This window comes from Nylanderia fulva, unplaced genomic scaffold, assembly GCF_048542155.1.
Source record: "Nylanderia fulva isolate GAGA-0341 unplaced genomic scaffold, ASM4854215v1 Scaffold33, whole genome shotgun sequence".
NCBI classification, from domain to species: Eukaryota; Metazoa; Arthropoda; class Insecta; order Hymenoptera; family Formicidae; genus Nylanderia; species Nylanderia fulva.
In genome coordinates this window covers 1,805,229-1,829,634 of record NW_028190400.1, presented here as the reverse complement: position 1 = coordinate 1,829,634, position 24,406 = coordinate 1,805,229, and the positions used below count along the sequence as shown (strand labels likewise).

General features: G+C 39.0%; 1 protein-coding gene across 1 annotated transcript in view; it reads left to right on the top strand.

Moving 5' to 3' along the window:
• The window catches only part of sli (slit guidance ligand), a 375,739-nt gene that overhangs the window by 27,248 nt on the left and 324,085 nt on the right, over positions 1–24,406 (top strand). The window contains 1 exon segment of the mRNA XM_085484938.1: positions 4,525–6,137. Within this exon segment, the coding sequence (XP_085341064.1) occupies positions 5,836–6,137 (302 nt within the window). The 5' untranslated portion in view covers positions 4,525–5,835.

The following is a 24,406-nucleotide window of genomic DNA, read 5'->3' as shown; positions in this document are numbered from 1 at the left end:
TTGTTGGAAATAAAGAAAAGTATAAAACAGAGATGGAAGGATTTCAAATATTTGCTTAGGAAGTGTCAAGAATTAGGGTGTGATGACATAGTGGCCTGCGTGAAATATCGATTTTCGAAAATATCGGTGTATCTGAAACAGTGATTTCAAATATTTATTTTTTCTTAAATAAATATCAAAAAATAGAACGTAGGTACGTCACTTTTTCGCTATACCGAAGAACAGGAAAATAAATCGGGACTGTAAAACTTTAATAATAAAATATAGTTGAAACGTAATAATAAAATGTAGGTGAAAATTACGCGAGACGAAATCTCATGATATGTGAAGTTTTGATTAGAGACCGACGTACAATATCCATGAAGAAAGTAATCCTAGCCGCGAACAGGTATAGCTAGGATAAACGAGCTCTCCTCCCTCTTTCTTTTATATAGCACCATAGTTGCTTTTCCCTCCGCGCGCTATAACGATCCGCGCCCTCCAGGAATATCTCTATCCACCTGTCTACATCCATATCCTTCAGACAAAATTGTCTTCCGAAGTGGCTTACAAATATATTTCAATAGAAACGTAATATTCCGGAGTCAGTTCTATTGGCTGTTCCTGAATCGTTCCTGGTTTGCTCGCCCCCTTTTTCTTCTCAAAGGGATTTGCTACCACTCTTCCATGGACATGTACGTATCATACATTCGTCATGTCTAAGCGACGAAGTAATATCGTTCCTACTTCTATGCGACATCTCGTAAAGCCGACGATACAAAGTATCACAGACAATGCGGGCGCGTCGTCTTAAAAAATGTGTGCATTTTTTCCCTCGGAAAATACTTGTCGAACAAACGCGGATCTTCGATATAATCATATCGCACGATATTTCGATTTCAATGGAAATTGGATGCAATTTTGTCTATAGACTTCACAAGTTCTGGGAATAAGAACAGATCTGTTACGAATGATAAATAAAGTGCACCATCACTTTGAACGAAAAGAACCTTTCTGTGTAAAGACTTCAAAATTCAAAAGCCCTTTTTAATTCTTCGATGCCTATAATACGTGTAATTCATAACGAAGAGTAATTTTTATACCGTGCGTTTTATAATTTAATAATTAAAATTTGGTAACGGGGCAAAACATTTGCGAAGAAAAATAATATGTCATTAAATGGAAATTGTTGAATTTTTTAATTAAGATTACATTTTTTTATTAATTTACATTACATTACCAATTCATATTCGCGCGCGTGCGCATAGATTTATATACTGTAGTTATTAAATTCTATTTGCAGATTTAATACGTAGCCTATATGTATATAAATTACGTGAAATAAATTTTATATTTATTTATATTAGTTGTTATCATGAAGAATAATAAAAGAGATAATATTCAACATCACATGATTATTTCAGGCATTAAAAATATATATTATACATAAATTTGAAAATAAATTTAACTCACTTAAGAGAGACATAAAAATTGTTTGAAAAGATAATATTGTATATACTATCCATAGGATTATTATGTTTGTCCATTGAATTTCTTTGGAAGATGTAACATATGCTTCGTACTTTATTTTCTCGTTTTACACCGCGACGTATCCCAAGAGCAGACGCTCCGAAGGGTTGCGACAACCCCGAACTTTTGTCAATATTGATCCCCCTCTCTTTGCACCCGGGGGGGGGAGGGAGGGGGAGGAAGGGACGTACTTACGCGTTCGGCTAACGTATGTCTTCGATTTTTAGAAGCTTTAATGCGTTTCGCAAACAGACGATCGTTCGAAAGCTACACTTGCGTCCCATATGACTAATCATGTTTTAAATCACATTACGCGAGTCCACAAGCGCTCAATTTGCAAGTACAACATTCGAAGTCTAAGCATGTTGGACATTCGAATCCGTCGGTGGATTTAATCATACGTTTGCTCTGTAGAAAGTAAAACAGAGTTAGTTAGTCCCTTTTGTAATACTCGTCGCAGCTGCATGTTCATGAACATAATGTCGTTAGTTATCGACCGTCGTATATCGCGAATAAATTAAGTTTCCATAAAGTGTAGGGCATGCAGAAATTGATTTTTCGCCGTCTCACTCGTACCTTCGACCTTTTACGAATCTCTGAGAGGGCTACCGTATATGTACGACGATGGATGGATGCAAGAAAAAGATTTCAACCTGCCGGCACCCATTTATCGGCGCGCTACTTTGCTTTAATTAATATGCGCTAACAACGTTAATTAATGCGGCGTAGCCGCGACGAGGACATGGTCGACGAGGACGCGCCGGAATAAGGGACAAGGAATTCTCTCCTCTTCCGTCTGTCTATCCATCAAGAGCGGCCGCGCCGCTTGTGTCGCATTCAAACCGAGTTGGCGCCACCCCTGCCACCTTAACTTCGACATCAGAGGCTTCCGGGGCGATATCATCTGTAGGAAAGTGCTCGAGAATATTATACGTGCGTAGTGTACACACCCTATCGGGGCCAGCTACTTTAACCGTACTCGATGTTGGATGATGGAGAGAAGTGGGAGTTGAAACGGGGGTGAAAAGGTGGGAGGGTGAAGAGAGCGGGAAGGTGGAAGCATCCACTAGACGGTAGCGACTACTGCTAATCGAATTATCGATCCCTGTCCGCGTTCTCGAAGCGAATATTAGATTTTCCGCGAATTTTAATGTACGACGAAGCCCAACAGGCAGACTTCTTCTTTTCCTCTTTTGGAGAGCGTCAATATAATAGTAAGCAGAAAGATTTATGTCGAAATAAATTTCCTGCGTCAAGATGTCACTTTAATGAGAATCGCAGACATGTGTCTTTTTCCGCATTTCTATTACTAAATAATTTGAAAATTAACGAAAGGAAATTACATATCTTCTCAGAAACAGCATTGCGTCGCCAATAATTTACTCTTGAAAAAAAAAGAAACATATAAAGTGATTATTCAAAAATATCGGAGTTTATTGTTGCTTCTTTTTCAGTGATGATTGGTTATCTCAATACCTATATATGCACTGTGTGTTATTTCGTATCGATGAAGATCGATCTGTTATTAAAGCGGCGTAATTTGATCGTGTAATTTCACAGCTTGAATATTGAAGAAGTTATTAGTGTGTGAGTAATTTTATTCGTTTGATACGAGTTTAATATTATTGCTTTTGTGAAGGACGAAGAAAATTGCAATATACGTTTGCAATAATATATTAAAAAACCGTCATCATTGCGTTTGACAGCTTTTTTAATGTCAAATACGCGCGGTTGCCGAGTCCACTCGTGGTATATATTGTTTTCAAATAAAGCGGATAAAAAAAATGTTAAAAAAATGTTACTTCTAAAAAATTGTTTTAATAAATCTGTTAACATTAATAGGATCAAAGAAATGCAATGCTATAAGTTAATTGTAAGCGCATTGTTCATGTATTTCAGCTGTTTTATTATTTTGTTATTATTATTATGTGTGTTATTATATAATATTACATATTAATTAATAATAGTATTCTTAAAACATTTATTTTGAATTATTACTTGTATGGAGATATTAAATTTATACGATTTTAAAGCCTACAGACTTAATTTTTTATTTTGTGACCTATTTTCGGTCGCGCGCACGTTTCTCTATCGTATCGCTTAGTAGACGTTTATTACAAGTGAGCAATTTCTTTCATTCCTGCAAATGTCAGATCTAATTTTAAAAGCTCCATAGTAAGATCGCATCGCATTTTTCTCTGAATGGAATATTCCGGCCACATTCTACTTTCAGGTGTCCGCAGGTAAAGATGAATCGTAGGAACGCACGAGGGAAGCTCTTATGCGGTGGATACATGTACGTATGTACATGAGACATCGCGTAAGCGTGTTCAAGGCACGTTTCTTCTCGCAGAAACCGCGTGCGGTCGGGAGGCACGAATGGGGGAGATAGATGGGAGGGAGGAGGGAAAAAGTTGGGAAGAAGGAAAGCAGGAACCTCGGAAAATGTCAGAGAAAAATTCCAATATGCCTCGAAATTCTGGCGGCCGTGCATGGAATGCATCTGAGCCCCTTGATTGTGCTTCGCTAGCATATTTTTCTCGTACTTCCGATATTGCACCGGCGAGTTTCCTCGCTTTATAACTGCGTACGCCATTGAATCTCCGCTTTCCTCGATCCGTACAAGGTGCGCCATGTGCGTCCACAAAGGGCACGGAACTTTTTTCCCATTTGTACCTGTATCAAGAACAGTTTTCGCTACTTTTTGTTTATTTATTGCCACTGAATGCAAGATATTTATTTCATTTGAATATTATATCGCGTTCACACACAACAAATTGTTTGCCTCTATAAAATCTAAAAAACTTTAAGGAATTTATTTTTTAATTGTAAGCTATTTTTATCGTACACGCGACAAGTTGCTATAATAGTCGTATTGAACGCTTGATTTAATGGGTACGCAGGAGAACGATTTATACATCTCTTTTTAGATTTTTAATTATATTACAAAATTTGTTTTTTTTTTTTTTTTTCGTAAATATTTAATCTTAATGTAAATTTTTATATTTGTTTCAGGTGATGCCTCTTCCCGAATGAACTTCTTGATTTCATCGATACATTTGAGAGAACCGTCAACACTAATAATATCCATGTGAAAAATAATCATTGGCAAAAACCGCGATCCACTAACGCACTCGTTTCATCCTGCACATAATTTTGATGTGCGCTCATCATCCACGCGTTCGTTGCGCACCGAACTGAGATCGATTCGATACCTCATATCACCGGCGTTATTTAAAATAGTAAATGATTGTCTACGCACCGCGAAGTATCGGTAGAAAACCGTCTCGCGACACGAGCCACGTACCCACTCGGGTACGATAGATCCTTGGCCGAAAACCAGCATCAAGATAAAGTCAGTGGGAGCTGTACCGCAGGATGCGCGGGAACGGGTGGTGCTGTTAGTGGTGGATAACAATTCGTTGGAAGAACTAGCGAGCGGCGAGGAAGGGGGCCACGAAAACGGCCCCCGAAAGGGCCCGCTGGATGGTTTAGCCTGCGAGCAACCATCGACGAGACCTAGCCGGCGAGAAGGCGAGAATATCCGAACGACCGAGACGCAGGACTCCGATCTGGCCGCAGTGGACCCCGGGCTGAGATCGATCAACGAATCCATAGAACTCAATGAAAGGCTCAGAAGCGAGGAAACCAAGTTACCGCAAAACTCCATAGTGTCAACGATCGACAACGACGTCCCGATCTTGGTACACTACAAACGTCATCCGGAGGAACTCAACGACGCAGCCTTGGAGCTACAATCGACCGGTAATAATTCCGACGCGCGCGCGAAGCGTTCGAGAAAGACGTTGGAAGACGACGGCAACACGACGGCAACGACGACGAGCAACCGGTTAGGAGAATCTGCGCGGCGCATCGGCACAGAGTATCCTGTCACGTAACACGAACCCATCCTGCGGAGCCACCCTGCCGAAGAGACGCAAACCGAAGTCGGCCCTGTCGTGTTCATGATCGCCGACGAAACTGTCCGAGAGGGAAATCGACGGAGAGACATCCGGAACATCGGGATCTGAGGTATCACGATCCGGAGAACGCCATCGTTCGATTGGAGCAGGATCCCGATACTTCGTCCGGTGCGCATCCTCGGTTGTCCTCCCACAGAGGAGATATCCTCCTTCCTGGAGCCGGCCGGGCCCAGTTACGTTTACGCGGGTATCAACGTGGGCCAATTCAGCCGGTGGTGAGCCGCCTTACTTCGCTCAACACAATCCAGACAATATACTGCCCAAGAGCCGCGTCGGCAGCATCGCCAGACTCCTCGACGGACCGAATCGCGCCGTGAAGGACATCAATCGCAAGGTCCTGGCGATGGCGCGCGCCATGACGCCCGCCTGGTCGCTACGTCTGCTCGGCGTTAGCTGCGGCTCCGTCGTCTGCGCCTGGGGACTTTTGCTAATATTATCCGTGCTCGGTGGCGGGGCCTCGCATGGCACTGGAATCGGTAGTTTCGGCCTCGGTGGTAGTAGTATGGGTACGGGTACGATGGACGATTTGAACGGGATCAGATGCCCTTGGGCGTGCACGTGCACCGGACAAGATGTCGACTGCTCTCATCGCGTCCTGACGCAGATACCTGGTGACCTGGCGAGCTTGCTCATCGCGGAAAAACTGTAAGTAATTCAATGTTGATTTTACTTTGCGATAATACATGGCATGACTGTGTTTATAAAAGAAAATACACAGTTTATGCATTAATGAGAGACGAAGTCTATTCTATAATTTTACTTAAACAGCGTTGTCTAAAATTGACAATATTGCGACAACATTTACTTCGTGCAAGAGAAGCAATATCTAAACTTATCTTATAGTTCTATATCTCAGTAAACGTCATCTCATTGCAATTACAACATTACACAGTTGGAGCGTCGATGTTATAATTGCAACATCCAAGTTAAGATCTGACTTGCTTAACTATATAATTATTTTGTTTCTCGAGAAATCATTAACAATTTTAACCATGTCGAATTAACGTCTCGCTTAAACATTTCAAGTAGAGGAAGTAAATTTTTTGTTCAATTTCTCGAAGATTAATTTGGAATATACGAAATAAGTGGAATCAATGTGCAAATTGCAAAATTTTCGGTTATGATTCGAAAGTGTATTTATGATATAATAAGGCGTAAGAGTCACAGTTATAATCGACGTTTTTTTTCAACATTCTCGTTTTTGGGGATTTTATATATCACGAATCGTAGCATCACGACGCGGTAGATATTTTCAGTTTATTTATAAATCAACCGGAAATCTAGCTTCGTGTATGCTCTCGAGAGACTGCCTCGAAATATCGTCGATCAAATAATCGATACGGTGATAAAAATCAGCTTGCCTGTGCGGGTCGTAGCGTTCGCTTCGTTATTCGCAGTCCATTCCTTCGGGAAACAATCCACATCATCTTTTTTGCAGAGAAACCGTTGCATAATGAACGTCAGCTGCTAGTCGCTGCTCGATTACTTCCTTTCGCTCGTATATATTCGCACGCTTATTCAATTGAGCCAAAAATTCAACCGCGGAATTATTTTGAATGTCAAGATGCATTTGCATACTTTTGTCGAATCGAGCTACATCGAGGTAACGATCGTTCGACAACTGCGCGCTCTTGTTGCCAGTTGGTAGACAGACTGTTATGCAATATAAAAACAGGGAGACAGCGCCATAATATACATTACAGCCGGCAATAGAAGGAGATATAAAGAATGCCTTTACGTTCTCTCGGAGAATTCTCTCGGAGAATATTGCAGAGTGCTCTCGCTTTTTACCAATAATACTGTCTCGAATATCACACAGGACCGCGCATATCCGCACATTGCGCGCAATAATGTGTCGGTATATATTGATTTGACGCGAAATATCCCGATTTTCGGGGTAAGCGATATTGTCAAGAGTCATAGAATAGACACGCTTTATTTCTGTGCTTTACGCAATCTGCGCAATTCAAACAAAAGCACCGACATTTATTGAAATGATGTATTAACTCTTTATCGGATCTTTATTTACCGATGCAATATTGCACAATTTGCGAGAAACGCTATTTACTTTTTTTCTTCATATTGTTCATTTTCATTGAGATATATTACAATGTCATGATCATTATTAAATCAATATTAAATAAGGTAATAATAAAACCTGGGTAAATATTTAATGAGCGCAATATGAATTTTGATGTATTGTCTGTTTGTGTGTTTGCTTATACGTAGATAGATTTAAAATTAGTCTACGTTGACTAATCGAGTTATTAAAAAAATATACGTCGTGCTTAATCATATTTTTAATTTTTTTTTATTTAAAGCGAACAATCTCGAAATCACATTTCGATAAATCCATGCGTGATATTCAATGTAGAGATACATTAACGGTCTTTGATTAGCATATGATTAATATGCTGTAGACAAACGAGTGAGATACCAGGAATAATTAAATCGTCGAAATACTACATTGACGCGCGGTAATTCATCGTGAATGCGGTTGCACGAAGGACTATACACATGAAAATATCATTGACTCGAAACACGAAATGACTCCCGAAACAACGCGAACGATGTCTTTTTATGTGGGATTATGGGCGTCTAATGTTGGCACGAAATTCATTATATCCTATAAGCACGAACCGCTCGTATCTCAAAGAATATGTGCGCGCGTGTCCTGCCTGTAAATTAAATTTACGTCAAATCGAGCATCGCGACTGTGTATGACACATCGCGTTAAGCTGTGCGTACGATATTGATTGTTAAATATTAACGTGGTTTTTTTATTCGTAGTCGGACGACGTATTCATGCGAATGTATGCGTATGCTGCCATGCACGTGCGTATTTTGAAATCTGTTGAAACTGTCGAATCGATACCGATATAATTAGCTCGAAATATATATTTGACGCATATATGTCGCGTTTTATATTTTTCGCGGAAAACATCGACGATCCTCTGTAACATATGTATCTATATAACATCGACGTCTAAACACTAATATAGAATTTATGTTATAATTTAATTTAAAAAAAGTAAGAATGCGTAAGATATGTAAATTATATCAAAAGGAAATTATGTAGCATTGCTCTAGCTTACATTATCACATTTAAATCACTATCGAGAATGCATGATATCGATACTTACGATCTATGCCAGAGTGAACGCTCAAAATGAGATTAATGATTGCATTCAATATGCTTGCATGAAAGTGACGTGATTGATAGCAAGCATGTATAAAATAAGGCTACAAATATGGCGAGTGAAAAGATTGAAAGGAGAGACAGGCGGTAAACAGAAATATTATTATGCAAAAGTAATGGCATTTATTTTGAAGTTTTTTTCACTAAAACTTTAAACGTTCAATAATTTTTATTAATTAAATGTTTTATTTAAAAGTTTTATTTTTTACATTTAAATATTTATCGTAGTAATTAAAATCTCAAACTTTTTACTTGGATTTCTGAATAGTATATTTTCAAACACACACACACACACACATTCTCTACGATAGCAATTTATGTTCCTCAATTCGAGCTAATCAATGAAGCTATAATAAACGTCGACACAAAATCATACTACAGGAGATGGGCGATATAGATGAGCCACTTTGATCACTGTCCAACTGAGAATCGCTGTTTATACCTGTTCACCCGCAGTGAGTCGATCTTGGGATAATTAGGGACCCAAAGCAACTAGATTTCCCTCTTCATAGCTAACCCTATCTAAATCCGTAGCCTGCAGATGGCTAAACGCTCCCGTGTTATACATGAGTATACATTGATTGGTGTCACTACCAAACTGTACCTCGCTATCAGTAGTTCGAATGAAATCTTTGGGGACGGTTCTAAGCTACGATGTACATGATCTAACAGGTCTGCAGAAGATCTTGGCAGAATATATATATATATATATATATATATATATATATATTGATATCGCGCACAAATATATTTAATATTGTATGCGGTGAATTAAATTATTATCTTGATATCGTGTCAAGTGCATAATTATATTATGCGTTAATAGAATTTTCTATAATAATGTTTCATGTTACATTATTATGGTCACATAATGATCACATCAAATGTGAAATTTCTGAATGGATATCAATGGATGTCGGGTGTATATCATTTTGGAATTATAAGGAAATATATCCTATGAAATATATATCCTAATATTAAATTAGGAAATGAAGAAAATAAAATGTAATTTTTTTATGCGAGATATATTTTTCAATTTGTTTTATATGCTGCTATAATTATTTTCTATTTTTATATTAATTAATTTTTAAAAAATTAAGTTTAAAGAGAATTGATAAAATGATATAAAACTTATTATTTAATCATTAGCGGTAAATCCAAACTTTGTTTTATCGCCGTGTTTATATCGTCCATAATTTTCATCATTTGCCTATTATTTAATGAAATAACGTGCCGAACGGTTAACATAATATATTCTTTCTCGCATCGACCGAGAAATTCACAAATATATAGGGGTCGACTCCGCACTTTGCTTCCGGCAGCCTTCTCCTCCTTCCACGAACGGAGCACGCCGTTGTATAATAGTCGTACGTCTACGCGATATCGCCTGCACTTATGATTTTTCGATTAAGCTACGTAAACAGAGTACACGGTAAGCTAAACATCTGCCAGCGCGGGCCGAGTGTTTGGGCAAGGCTCCGATACGTTCCGCCAACTAACATTCAACGAACTGACGTTCGTAAAGCAGCGTCCTACATTCAGTTACCACCGACTTGTAGCTACTGTACCGCACTACGATGCAGTAAATATTAGAATCGACACGTGCGGCAGCCATTTTGTTGATCCTCCGTTCCCGATATTTACGTTTTCCAACCGCTTGTGAACCAGATTTTACCGGCTATCTTCATGCTCGCTCTCTCGCTGAGTACATATTTCTCTGTTAGCGGCTCTTCATTGTTTACACGATCACGGAAAATACTGTCGAATACCTCTCAATTGTGTATGTGTTAATTACGATTTTGAAGTAACGCTACTGATTATGTTATCAACGAATATCTCTCGCATTTCCATTATTTTCTGATTCATTCGAAAGCCTAACGATGCGGGATATCGAAGATATCGTGAAATTATATTACATCATAATAGTTGCATATATGTTATTAAAATTATAGCTTTGAAAAATATGAATATAAGCTTGTAACATATCGACTGAATATCGAAAAACGATTTTTCACGCGATTTCGAAAAAATTTCTATATCGGATCCTAATTTAATAATAAAATATTTGAAAAATCAATCATTCTTATAATATAACCGTGGTTGCGAAAAAGCTCATATTAACATATTATATTACAACATATTACACAGATACCGAAAATGTGCAATTAATTAATTAAATATTTTTAAATAACTCTGCAAAATCAGGAATTTCTATCTTTCTGACCTTTCTGAATCCAAATAAAATTATAAAATTATGGTCCTACACCATTTCATTTTGTGAAACTTCAAATGTAAGAAAACGGTGAAAATTCATGAAATGAAGGTACGCATTTCGACTTAATTAAGAAATTCCAAGCGTATATTTTTTTAGTCCGACCGCGTATCGCTGGCGAATGTTAAGGTCAGTGACCCTCGTGACGATCAATGATTTTAATTAGAATTTTTTTACGTGCAATCCCATGTTTCGCGACGTGTGAAATCGGGTAAGATATGTAGCAGGTTCCCTTCAAATTCCTCGAGTGCAATGCAGTGATCCGCATAGTTGCTCGCGCGGCGTGAAACTACTATGTTCGCTTTACGCGTTACGCGAAATGGGAAATGTGAGAAAGTGATATACAGAGTATTTCGATAGTACTGCAGTGCGGTATGATAACACTATATTTTGTAATTAAATTAAATCCAAAACAATCAATGTGCTTTTTGTAATTTTTGAAAAACAACAAAAATTCTACGACATAATTTTTTAATGTAAATTATTTATCATTAATATTATATACACGTATATATTCTTACAGAAATTAAAAGTTTTTCAAAATTGATGCAATTAATCGCGTAAATCGTCTAATCTACACGTATAAAAATCTTATTAACGCATCACATATACCTACATTTATTACTAACCAAATTTCGTATCTTGATCAAAATTTTATCAAAAAATTTAACAAATTCGACTAAAACTTCTCGATTTCGAAACTTTCGACAAATGTGGAATAACATTCTCGAGACGGTTGCGGAAATGCGGTAGAATCGTCTGATACGTAACTCTGTACTTTATAACATCGCTACGAAAGTTACGATGATGAGATCACGTCGCGTCGAGGGTTACACAAATATTTTCGTTTTGACGTTCGCGCGTTGCGGCTTTAGGACCTTTCCAACACATGAGAGAGAGAGAAAGAAAGAGAGGGAGGCAGAAAGCAAGGTAGAGAGATAGAGATTGTTCACAAAATCGTTTATAAGCGCTCGGCAATTTTGAAGCTGAGCGACGAAGCATCGTCTACGGTACGGAAAACGCAGTTGGCGGTTTCCATCACACAGTTATTTGGGTTACCTCACCGACATCGCGCATAATAGGTACGCCATGGTATATGGTGAGAGCATGTAGCAGGGATGGGGTAGGGGCTGCGGCGTTTTGCTGCCGCAATACGGGGGTAGACGATGCGACGCGACGCGAAGGGAGTTAAACGCGAATATTTTACGGCACCTTCGGGCGAATCCCTCACGTACCTTAATTTAGACTCATACGCGAAAAAAGCGCAGTTGGTCGACACACATGCATTGGACCCGTGCATCCTTAGATCCGCGAAATATAAAAGGCGGAAATAACGTTCCGCCAAGTTCGCCGGTATGAGCGGACCAAACTTTTGAGCGGTGTTAAAAACACCCTATACGTATACCGAGATTCCGGATGAATATTTATGTGGACAAAAGATTTCACACTCGGTGCAATTTTTTTATTCCACGAACTCTAGAGATGCGCTGTTTGATTTATTTCGAACGATACTACTTTAACCCGACGGAAATGACATTAATAATAATTGATATATTATATTTGAAGAAAAGATACTGATTAATTTTATATTCTAATATTGGAAGTTTAACGTTGCTATTAAGAACAATTATATTCTCGCAAATATTAATTTTGTGAGTTTGTGCAGCGCGTTCAAACAAATAGTGGCTTCTCAAAGAATGTTGGCCGTTCATTCTTTTCAAGACGTTAACTACCTTTCAAGTTCATCGAGACTCTCCAAACTTGGGAACTCTGAAGGATTTTCAAAACTTTAAGAACTATTCAAAACCTTCAAACTATTGAGACATTTCAAGACCTTGAAATTTTTGAAAAATGCTTCTAATGTTTTGCACTGTTTTTGTTTTGCGCCACAATTCGGATAGAATTATTTAAATTAATTAACTGACGACAGAGATAGTTTTCCAAAATACATCGCGGCAATAAAGATATGTTAGTGAAGCCATGTCTAGCTGTCCGAGTCCGTCAACATTATAATTAATCCGACCGTCGATAATTAACTCAATGATAAACGAGGTGTCGACGAAATGATTTGTATGATTATTTATAATGACACACCATTCTGTCGTGCATAACGCACTCTTACTACTATACACATCAGCAAAACAATTAATCATCACTCCAACAACAATTACAGACGATTACAATGTGTCTCGATCGAGATATATTGTAATTAGTACACCAGCGGTGTACTTTGCTGCGGTACAGTATCTGTGAAAAGTATAATGCCGAATCCTGTGTTGCATACATAATAAGTTCAAATTAGAGACCGACAATTTATAAATTACTATTTTAATTACTGGCTTTTTGTGTCTTGCGAAAACTAAGTTTAGTAGTTTGCATAGAAATTGTTTATTAAATTGGCAAGCAAACGTTTTACGTGTTCCAATTAATTTATATTTTTAGAAGAATATAATTTTTATTAAATTTGCCGTGTTCAACATTTTTCGTTCTCAAAAGAAATAATCATTTTCATGCAAACTCATACATGAACATTATTGCTGTATTGTAATGCACGAGAAAATGGATACGACGCATTCATACGCGACTTCTCACATTCCGAGTACGTTCTTTTTCATTATTGCCTGCATTGAACGCAAACACAATCACACATACACGCGCGCGTTCACAAATGCACACACATATATATGTGTATATATATATATATATATATATATATATATATATATATATAAGGGTGCACTTTCTATCGAAACCCGCGAAACTTCCATTAGACGTTGTGCAGCTTCTATCGGAATTCAGGAAGGGTGTCGATATGTCTGGGCGTAACGATTTTCTACCTGGTTCTGCTCGATCCATTCTGACAGCGGAATTAATGGCTTTCCCGGACGTGAAAGTGCGCAGGTCAAACAAAGAATTATTTGGGAAAGGGTTGGTTGCATTTTTTCACGTTGTCGGATCTTGCACACACCTTCGACTTTCCATCAGATATTGTCCCGTTGGCCACCCTCGCGGTGAAAAATTGCGGCTATCTATTTTCAGATCAAGTAGAGAGGCTACGGAAATTACATTTTTATTGCATTTTATTTTATCGCTGTTCGAAAGTGTATAGCACTATTTCCGATAGTATATTACATGTGTGCCCATGCCAGATGCAATCGAAGCTCTTGTCGCTCGAAATAATTCAAGTCGCCTGTTGTACCTGTCTTTCGTAATTCCAACATTTCTCATTTACGAAATGGTAGTTTCTTACTTACTTATACACGCGAAATTTATATTTTATTAATTGAACAAAAATAAGAAATAAATATTAAGATCGTAAATTAATGTAAGAAATATATATAAAAATACAATACAATTTTTCATTTACATATTTTTTGCTAAAATATTTTTATTATTTTCCTATCACGTCTAATTATTTGACAAAAATAGTAAAAGCTGAATTCGATCATAATACATAAGCGTAGCTTTTTATTATCTTTATCCAATTTATACTTATGCGTGCATCAAATGTTTATATAAGTTTAAAGCGAAACAGTGCGAGACATTTTTACGGTAACATGCGGTAAAGGGATGGGAGATCCATTTTAACGCAAAAATTAATGGTTTTATCCGACAAGAAGGCGCGTGGGTCGAGCAATGAATTACTCGTGAAAGGAGTCGCCGCATTTTTTCACGTTTCACGACCTCCTTCTCCATTTCCGACATAATAGCATCCCCGCTGGGCGGTTTTCGGACGCGGATGCGCCTTGGGTCGGTGTTGGGTTACGTGTTTGTATTATTCTAGTATTCGCGGTTGCGGTAAGTTTTGGAGCGGCTTTTTGAATTAATTATCACATACAGGTAGATCCAGTCGCGTGGCACGTGACCACGCATTGACGCTCGACATTCTCGAATTTGTAGAATATTGTATTCGCCCCGCGTTCATTGGTACATGTATGCACGGGCACGTTTCCAAAATTCGATGGCTACCGCAAACTCCACATCTGTCTTCCGTTCTGCGGAATGCTTTACAAGTTCACGACCCGTATGTATATCTAGGCATCCCAAGAAACTTTGAGAGTAACTATACCCATGTGATAAATTGATATAATGCAATGACAAACTTTGCACAGAGAAGAGAAAAGATAAAAAAATATTCTTATAACAAAAAATGTAGTCTAAGATATATTCTACTCTTTAAAAAAAACTTATTACATCTATATATAAAAAAGAGGGATACTTGTATATTTCAATATTATAATATATCAATAATATATTAAAAAACAGTATATTATTATTATAATATATTAAATACATTTATCTCTTGGATATCTCATAAAAAATAAAAAACTTTGACGCAAATGAATTATAATACAATACTTTATTCTTAACAAATGTCCATAAAGCGATACAATAAACAACTTATATGTATACGTGAATAATAAATTTCGTCAATCGCTCTAATTAAATCGCTTTTAAACGGAGACTCGACCATCAAAGCTCGCCGAACGAGTCGTTACGAGAGATTATATTCCAAATGTAATATAATAAAGAATCGATGCAACCGCGACCGCTTTACGCCAATGATGAAGACTTTTGCCGCAGTCTGCTGCCAGATTGTCGATAAATCAGAATTAAGGCTTAGACATCTTATACGGTCGATTTAACCAAACGACGTTGATCTGAGCATAGGGTTCCCGTTGTCAATAGATAAATCTCCGTTTAGACGCCGCCCATTGTCGGCGGATTATGCGCCCATAGTGATTCCGACTGGCTTCTATGGACCCAAGTCATAGGCCTCTCGCCGAGATCGGAAGATTTCGAATTTTCAATCGGAGAACCTTGTTGAAGGATGAAGCCACGACTCTGAAGAGGACGGTTTTGTGGGATTATCGGACATACCAATTCGAAAATAACCTTAATGATGGCCGGTATATTTTATTTCCTTGAAGGGATTATTTCTTCATGTGCTCCATGCCTGTTCTTTTTCCGTTCTGTATTGATTTTTTTTTTTTTATTGATTTCGAACGGTTCCGTAGATATCGACAACTTTCAGCGCTTTATGACACAGAAAGAGGGAAAAACAGGCAAAGAGCATCATCCAAGCATCACGTCCTACCATTGCAGATTATATTTAAACTCTGGAAATAATGCGCCTGGAAAATAATTGGAGCATGACCAATAATCCTCTATTATCGCGCGCTTAGCGATAACAAATCCCTACAAAAAAGATGAAAGTTGAGAAACGGTAGAAGAGAATGTGTTTTATCGAAGGGAAATAAATCGTAGTATCAAATACAAGCAGTACTAATTAAAAGCAACATATGTCACAGCAAACAAAATTAAATGAAAAAAAATATTAGAACAAATATGCAATTAAGCAAACATCATGTGAAATGACTTCTTTGAAAGAGTTTCCATTCCCATGGAGATGTTTTCTCTCACATTCGTTTAATATAGCAGTCCAACCGTCGGGAAAGGAGACTCGCCCTCTTCAGACGTGCGCTCGTGTACTTCTGCTCTCTTAATTTTCGTGCCCACCGCACAGAATCCTCGACGTTCCCCGGGATACTCAACAAGCGAATTTTTCGAGGAATGTCTGTAATCTCGACGATATGTCGGTAGAAAACCGCAAACATAAATAATGGCCAGCGGGATAGCGTTACGACACGCCGCGTTTTCACCGCAAAACACGCCCTTGGATTTTTGGATCATGTCCTTTATCCCGCGGAAAGCGAAATTTCTGTCTGCTTCGAGGAACATGAATCACGTGGCACATGCAAATGAAAAGGTGCGGGTGCACGTGTGATGGGGTGGGGTGGATGCTACCTTCAAAAGGTCGTAAGTGCCGCGACTACGAATGAAAGAGCGACCGAGTGAAGAAGAGAGGTGAAGGAGTGCGCTCGGTGTGTTGTACGCGGCCTGCCGGGAATTCTTTTTCTACAGGACAGCCACGCAAGTGCGGCGAAAACGTTGTTGCGGCTGCCTCGGTCGCCGAAATTTATTACAGCGTCACGTTACAAGCTCACTCGGGGGAAAAAGAGAAAGAGCGGGAAACGTAACTTACATACAGAGACACACGCTCGCGCTTGCTTTTTGCGCGTGAATTCCACTATACGCGTGTATATTTCAAGTACGCGGCCTCGCTCGCTCTTCGTCCGGCTTCTCTACAATTTCACGTCGGACGGAAGAGAAGGACGAAAAATTGTTGTCAGATATTTTCATATACGTGTCGCGCGCTTTTTCGCGATGAGCGCGCGCTTATGTAGCCAATATGCCAGCGAATCGTAACGTCTTAGTTTCTTTTTTTTTTTTCGACGCGCTTTTTAAATTTCCCCCACGGTGTCCGCATCCTTGCCTTTTCAAGTCCAGTAGCATTAACATTTATATTGCTCCGCTTCCCGCTTTCTCTGATCCCGATCCACATTTTTCGGACAATGCCGCGACCGCCCGCCGGGAGCACGAAGCGATTCCACGCTCCGCGATCCTGAGAACCTTTTATTATTCTCGTGGATCGTGCCGAGAGTCACGACGAGCACACCTGGGGGGATCATCGTGCGAATTTCGTCAAGTTGACAATCGTGTACCTCCAGTAGTCGATACCATGGAATTCGTGTTACCGTGCCATGGGGACCGAAGGAAGTATACATATACCCTATATATACACACATGTTCCATGTAACTATTCTGTAACTACTTTGAATTTTATACCGAGTTCATTACATCGATCGCACCTTTATAATGTACACTGTGAGCATCGAACGTGCAATCGTCGAGGAAATGTTGATTGTAACCACAGTGCTTTCTGCGTTACGTCAGCTGAATAACAAGAACTGGAATAATAATATTGTGCTTGTGGGATATATCATCATCACACCAGAGTATTCTCTCTATGCATGTTGATTTTGGTAAATAATATCGATTGCGACGACATTTGTAGGATATGGTGATTGCAATAGCTCATCGGCAATGGCTGTTACAAATTGTAAGAGAAACAAGAATTTTCTCACATTATTTTTCTCCCTCGGTAGAATAAATGACATATGTGCCGCGAGCGGAAACACGGTCAAAATCCAGCGATGACGATACTCGTTTCCTCCGGATTCAAAGGCAAGTTCAATCAACAACATCTCAGTGCGCTCGTACACGCTATAAACGCGCTGAAAGCCTAAACGCGAGTGCCGAAACTTGGGCGTCGAGCGGAAAGAAGATTTATGCCAGGCGGTGGCGAGGAAAAAAAGCAACAAAAATAAGTGTATGCACGCGAAGGGTGAGCCCCGCTGAAGAATCGAAAGGGGCCCAAAGGGAAAGGAAGATGTAGAGAAGGCGGATGGGGGAAGAACGCGAGAACTGAAAGCGAACAAGAGGAAGGGGACACGATGATGGAGGACCGAAGGGAAGTGGGTCGGCCAAGAAAAGATGAGCAAACAAAATGCATTCGTATATCTCTGGCGTCTGTCAAAACAAGTGACGGTGCTTCGTTGGAGATCTTTTTGGTCACCACCTACCGTCTCTTCTTCTTCGTCGTTGTGGTGCACCGAGACGTTTCATGACGCGCGCGGTCGATGCGTCACAATTAACTGAATCATCGAAAGTGATTGATCGAAGGACCGGTTAAGGACGCTTTAAAACGCGAGATATTAAATTTATCTGCAGAAAAGAGAGCGCACTGATATATTAGAGGAAAGAAAGAAAATCTGACATATGATTGATATATATCTCTCTCCCGCTGACGATGAACTATACGTTCGTCGACTTCTTAAGGTCAACTTAATGATTATTAATGTATTTCTTATGCGAAAAAGAGGTATAGAACTCATCTCCGACTATGTTATTATGTCGTTACTTGACGAGGTAACACGTCGAACGATACATATTCAATTCCATGTCGTATTATCATACGCATATCTTCGCGTTATCTTTCATCAAATCTCGTATTTTTATGGTCGATGTGTCATGTACAATACGCGATAACGCGTTTTTGATCTCACCGCGTAAAAAAGCCCGATATTAATCGTCGATGTCGAACGTCTCCCCTCTAAACCGTAACGAACACTGAGTTACAGCCGTCGCGAAATTGATTCACTTTTAAAGAGCATCGAACACGAAGATTCTCAATCGTGTTCTTAAAGTTGAGGATTAAAAAGATTTCGCAACGCCTTCGTCCGCGCGATGTAAATCGATCGAGAACACGAGAGAGAGAGGGAGCCAACCGAAGAGAGAACCGGCCAATCCTTAAGGAATTTGGTCGGATTAAGTTATGATGGCCGAGGGCTTCTTTCCGTCCGTTCATCCCGGCCTTTCCCCTTATCCAACGTAGCGACGAATAAGCGGATACCATCGAATGCCTCGCCGACACAGGAAGAATCGAAACCAGTTTCTCCTCGCGTCAGACCATTATTGTTTCTTTTACGAATCTAAGCGACGACGACACAACGCGGAGAAGAAGAAGGAGGAGGAGGAGGATGCGAAGGGAGAAAAAGGTGGTGGGATATAACGGAAAAGGTGGCAGTGAGACATACGGGGAGAAAAGCCGTACGAAAAAGCTGCGGCCAGAGTTGAGAAATAATGGAACAAGGTGGAATGGCAGAAGCGCGAAGAAGATATCCGAGAGAAGAGGGAAGAAAAAAAGCACGAAGCGGGAGAGAAATAAAGCACATCCGCGGTCTATTAAAGTCTGGACCGCGCTGTCTGTCCATTATTCGTCTCGTCGTCGAGGAGAGATACACGCCTCGACAGCGGGATTCCTTCTCGGGTATTTCTCCGACGGCAGCATCGAAGACACGATATTTACGTCTTATCGGTAACGGCGCTTCGCTCTCATTCGGGATATCATTTCCTCGAGAAAATTACCATCTCTTGTAGAGAACGGAACGACCTTTCGGGCGCAGGAGTGGAAAAAAGAACGTCAAGCGCGACGTCGGTACGCATCAGATAAAACGTCAGATATCCTGACATCGACGAGCGTTTTTCGTCGCGCCGATATCGCAATCTGAAATGACGCGGCATCTTCTCGAAACGACGGAATGATGAGGAGGAGGTAGGGAAGTGTTTCGGTGATGATACGAACGATAATCGATGGAACGTCGGTGGTCGTCGTTATTATCCGTCCTGGAAATAAGCTCATTTTGCAGTCTAAGACGTACGATACGTAATTTAATCGGCGATGCGATTGCGTTCTCGGTGATTTCGGCAATCGATATAATAGAAGCGATTCGCAATCGCAATCCGATAATGAGCGTGGTGCCAGTTTGTCTGGAAAATCAACGCTACTCTCTTGGGAGAGCACTTTGGGCGATCCTGTTCTCCAATGATTGCGGTTTGCGTCGTCAATGTAATTTCCGGAATCCGCGAAAATGGCTCAATGAACGATTTTTAATTCAATGTTTGAAGGAATGGAATATAATACTTGTGGTCATATTAAAACTGAAGAGAAATGCACACATATTCTTTCTACAGATTACTGAACAAATTTGAAATAGACTTTTTCTTTTTAATAAAAGCGGAAAATCCGTAAGTTATAATTGAGAATAACTTTTAATAGGATTTCCAACATTAAATAGACTGATAATTTTAAAAGAATTAAACTTTCTCCAAAAATCAGATTTTAATCAAGATTTATTTAAAATTCATTTTTAACTATTCATATTCTTGATACTCGATTTAATTGACGTTCTCTTTTGAAAATTCTTTAATATTTAATGATCAGTAATCGTATAAGTGTCTATTATTAAACATTTTTTCAAAGTAACAAACTAATTTAGTTAATATTGATAAAATAATCAATTTAAAAATATTTATTTGAACATCTTTTTCAATATTAAACTCATTTTGTCATCTAATTCTTTATTTTTTTAAACGTTTAACCTTAACTAAATATTGACAGAGTGATCAATTAAAACATATCTATTTATACATTTTTTTACATAATGAACTAATTATGTGCTTAAATTGATTATTCTGTCAATATTCAATTAATAAAAGCAATATATATATATATATATATATATATATATTTAAATTAAATTAATATTTAGCCGCTAAGAAAGCGAGATCTGATACTATTATTGTATTTCATTGAATTAAATATTTTATATATGCATAAAATAGACTATATACATATTTAATCTTAGCACGAACAATATTCTAAATGTATAATATTGATTACGGATTAAACTAAAAAATTTAACGTGTAAAATAAATTTGACTCTGTATATGCATATTGTAGGAACGCTGATTTTAGGGGAGAAAATCAATGTATGGGCGTACGAAGAGAGCGTCAGGAGGAAATTGTAAATAACGCGGCGTGGGTTAGGGGCGCATCAAAGAAAATGATGCACTGCGCGAATTTCATATGCAACACTTCTGTGCCATTTAATCCGAACAACGCCGCGAAATGATTTAGCGCCGTCGAAGATATTGTGTCCGCCGCTTTTGAACACGTAAGCGAAACGTGCGATTTCGTGCGTTTTCGTGGAAAACACGGGAAATAGCAGCGAGTCCGCGTTGTCGATATTCGATACTCGTGCGGTGACTTCGGGATTTATAGACAGTCGTGTTGGCCGCGCGTTGGAGAGACTTTTTTCTTCTTTCCGGAAACCAGGCCGATTATCCGGAGAAAAACTCGGCGGTAGGCCGCGACGACTGGTCGGAGGGAGAAATGAAGGCAAACAATTACCCAGCTGGCACTTACGTAAATGGCGGAGAACTAATTAACTTAGAATTCAGTTTTGTTCTCGGCAACGAACTCGACTGAAAAACTTCTGCGTGCTTACCGGTTAATTGCAGGGCTTGATGAAATATCGAGAAAACTTTAAAGTTTCGTGTAATGCGCACGGTATTGTTCGTAATGATACGAATTGCTTGAATTTAATCTCTTCCGATTGTCTACTTTTTAAATCAGATTTCTGTTAAACTCTTATCACGTTAGAGAGTTCTTTCTAACGATTCAATCGTTTAATGTTTAAAAGAAAATGTTTCTTCCGCTACGAGCTTTTTATTCTTACATTGATTTTATTTATGTACATCCGATGGAATTTATTATACAGTTCGTATTATGATACTTCTTCTACTTTGTTCTTAATTTTCACAGAAATCTGTCTACGATTAAATGGCATATAAATGACACATATAAATGGCATCTCATTTTAATATCCCTAAAATTATGTAATTTCCTTTCACGTAATTGTTTATTCGATTCAAATGCGCAAACATTTGCATTTGATATTTTATAATGCGTTATAATTATGTAATATTAAATTTTTATTCTTTGTCCAAAATTCAAATAACATTTAATGTAAACTACAAAGAGATAACAAATATTTATGCGTCTGTACTACCGTATGTTATTAATGCAAATGGCTTATCATACTCAGGAGAGAGAGACGCTATACTCGCGCTCGGGTAATATCGTTAAGTTTTTTTTTTTTTTTTTTTTTTTTTTTTTTTCACCACACTGGTAAAGTCTCGAAGAATCCGACGATCCGCTATATATATATATACTCTATTCGCAGCCACGATGGTATCACACAGTGCAGCTACTCCTTTTCTCCGACTCGATAACATTTATCCAGCATATTCATCGAGTCGTCATGATTCTTCGATGCGATCCATACTCCGCAGCACGAAGCCGGTTTTACGGGCAGAGGCCACATCAGAGATATAGGTTGTGGGTATCGGGGAAGTCACGATGAGACTTCTCCGATCCTTCCCTCTCGATTCCTTCGCGCTCCCGTATCGTGCTTGGAATTGCCTTTCGCACAATGCGGCCGCGATTAAGTTTATTACTTGAGACCGGACCGTTAAAAGACCTGCTAGTTCTCTCTCTTGCTCTCTTAAACACACACACATACACTCTCCCGTCCTTTCCTCGTTGTGACCGACGCGCACCACCTGTACGCCGATTTACCGGATACGAGAGACGATGGGGTAATTGCTTTCGATTTGATCCGTTCTCCTCCCGAAACGGGAGGTGAGATTTATCGCCGCGCGTTCGTCGATACTGGACCCCCGTAAAACGCCCCGAAGGCGATCCATACGCGCCACCAGTACGTCGTAACGTCGAGTTATCGAGCTCTCGCACATCGAGGACGCAGACACGTTCCCCGTTTTAGACAACAAAATCGAGGAGACGCGTTGAAATAATTGAAACAACCTGTCTAGTGGGACGAGGACACCGTGAAAAAGCTTGCGATATCGCGGCGATGACATGGACGTGAATAGAAAGGATTTTTCAAAAATTGGCGAATGGATTCTGCTGAATATCGGCGCTTTCGATGGCGGCGAATGACTCATATGGAATGCGAAAAATTTTGCACGATGAAAATATTTCCAGACGTAAATAACTTGTTTAGAGATCGAGCGTTTTCGAATATTCTGCCGTAATAATTAAAACGCCGATACATTTCAACCAAATTAAACGATGATATTTTCTCTTTGTCTGTCTGCTAATTTTATAATTTAGAAATTTCAGATAAAAATGATAAATAATTTTTATTTTTTAGTACGAATGAAAAATGAACTTTATTCAAATTTCACGATAAAACAGAAATCACATTCCAATTTATATTGATATTAATTGGATAACCAGATAATTATAATAGCATTCTGCAATTAATAAAAAAAAGAATAATGCGACAATATTGCTCACGTCAATATCATCTTGTCGAACATTTGTGTAAAAGCAAGGGCGCATCGCATAAGTGATATGCGTCAGCATGAATCGAGGTTTATTCTGGGATAGTCGGCATCATTTTCGGATGCTGCTCGTCATGTCGGCCTGATTCTCACTCCCTGTCGGCAGCGAAACTCAAACGTCAAGTTACAGCTTGACAGCTAAATTCGTTAAGAGGAGTCGTAATAAGGTTGGGACAAAGTTTTGCACGACTGCAGCTGCTCCCAGTCCTGCTCGCTCAATCTCCACATTTGGCTATGGTGTAAGTGGGCGTTTCCTCAAACTCGGTAACGCGATTAACCGCTATATAATCTAATGTGCTTGTTGAAAAATGGCAGTTTGCGTGAATAAGCGCGTTGCGGATTCGGAACGCGATTTAAAAGTTTCGATGCGGCGCCTCTCGTGATAGTCGCGCGTTTCACGACGATGCAAACCGTAGTTGAACGCGAGAACCTCTCACGTTGCGATAAGAGTTCGGAAAATTGAGTTGCGGCTTTCATCTGCGCCTGTTTTTTTTTTCTCTTTTTTTATTGAGTGCGAGATGGGCTTCGTGCGAATTAAATTCCTGCTTCGTGCAAGCAGGAATTTATGTTTCTCTTTTCGTAAAACTAACCAGCACATTGTTCACGCGTCAATGTAAACGTATGTGATGTATTTCTTAATAAACGATTCAATTTTGTGATTAAGTTATTTCTATTTATATTATTATTTGATATAACGATCACGAGACAAGTTTTATTTGAAGTATGATACATCATGAAAATAAATTTATAACAAAAAATAAGTGGGAA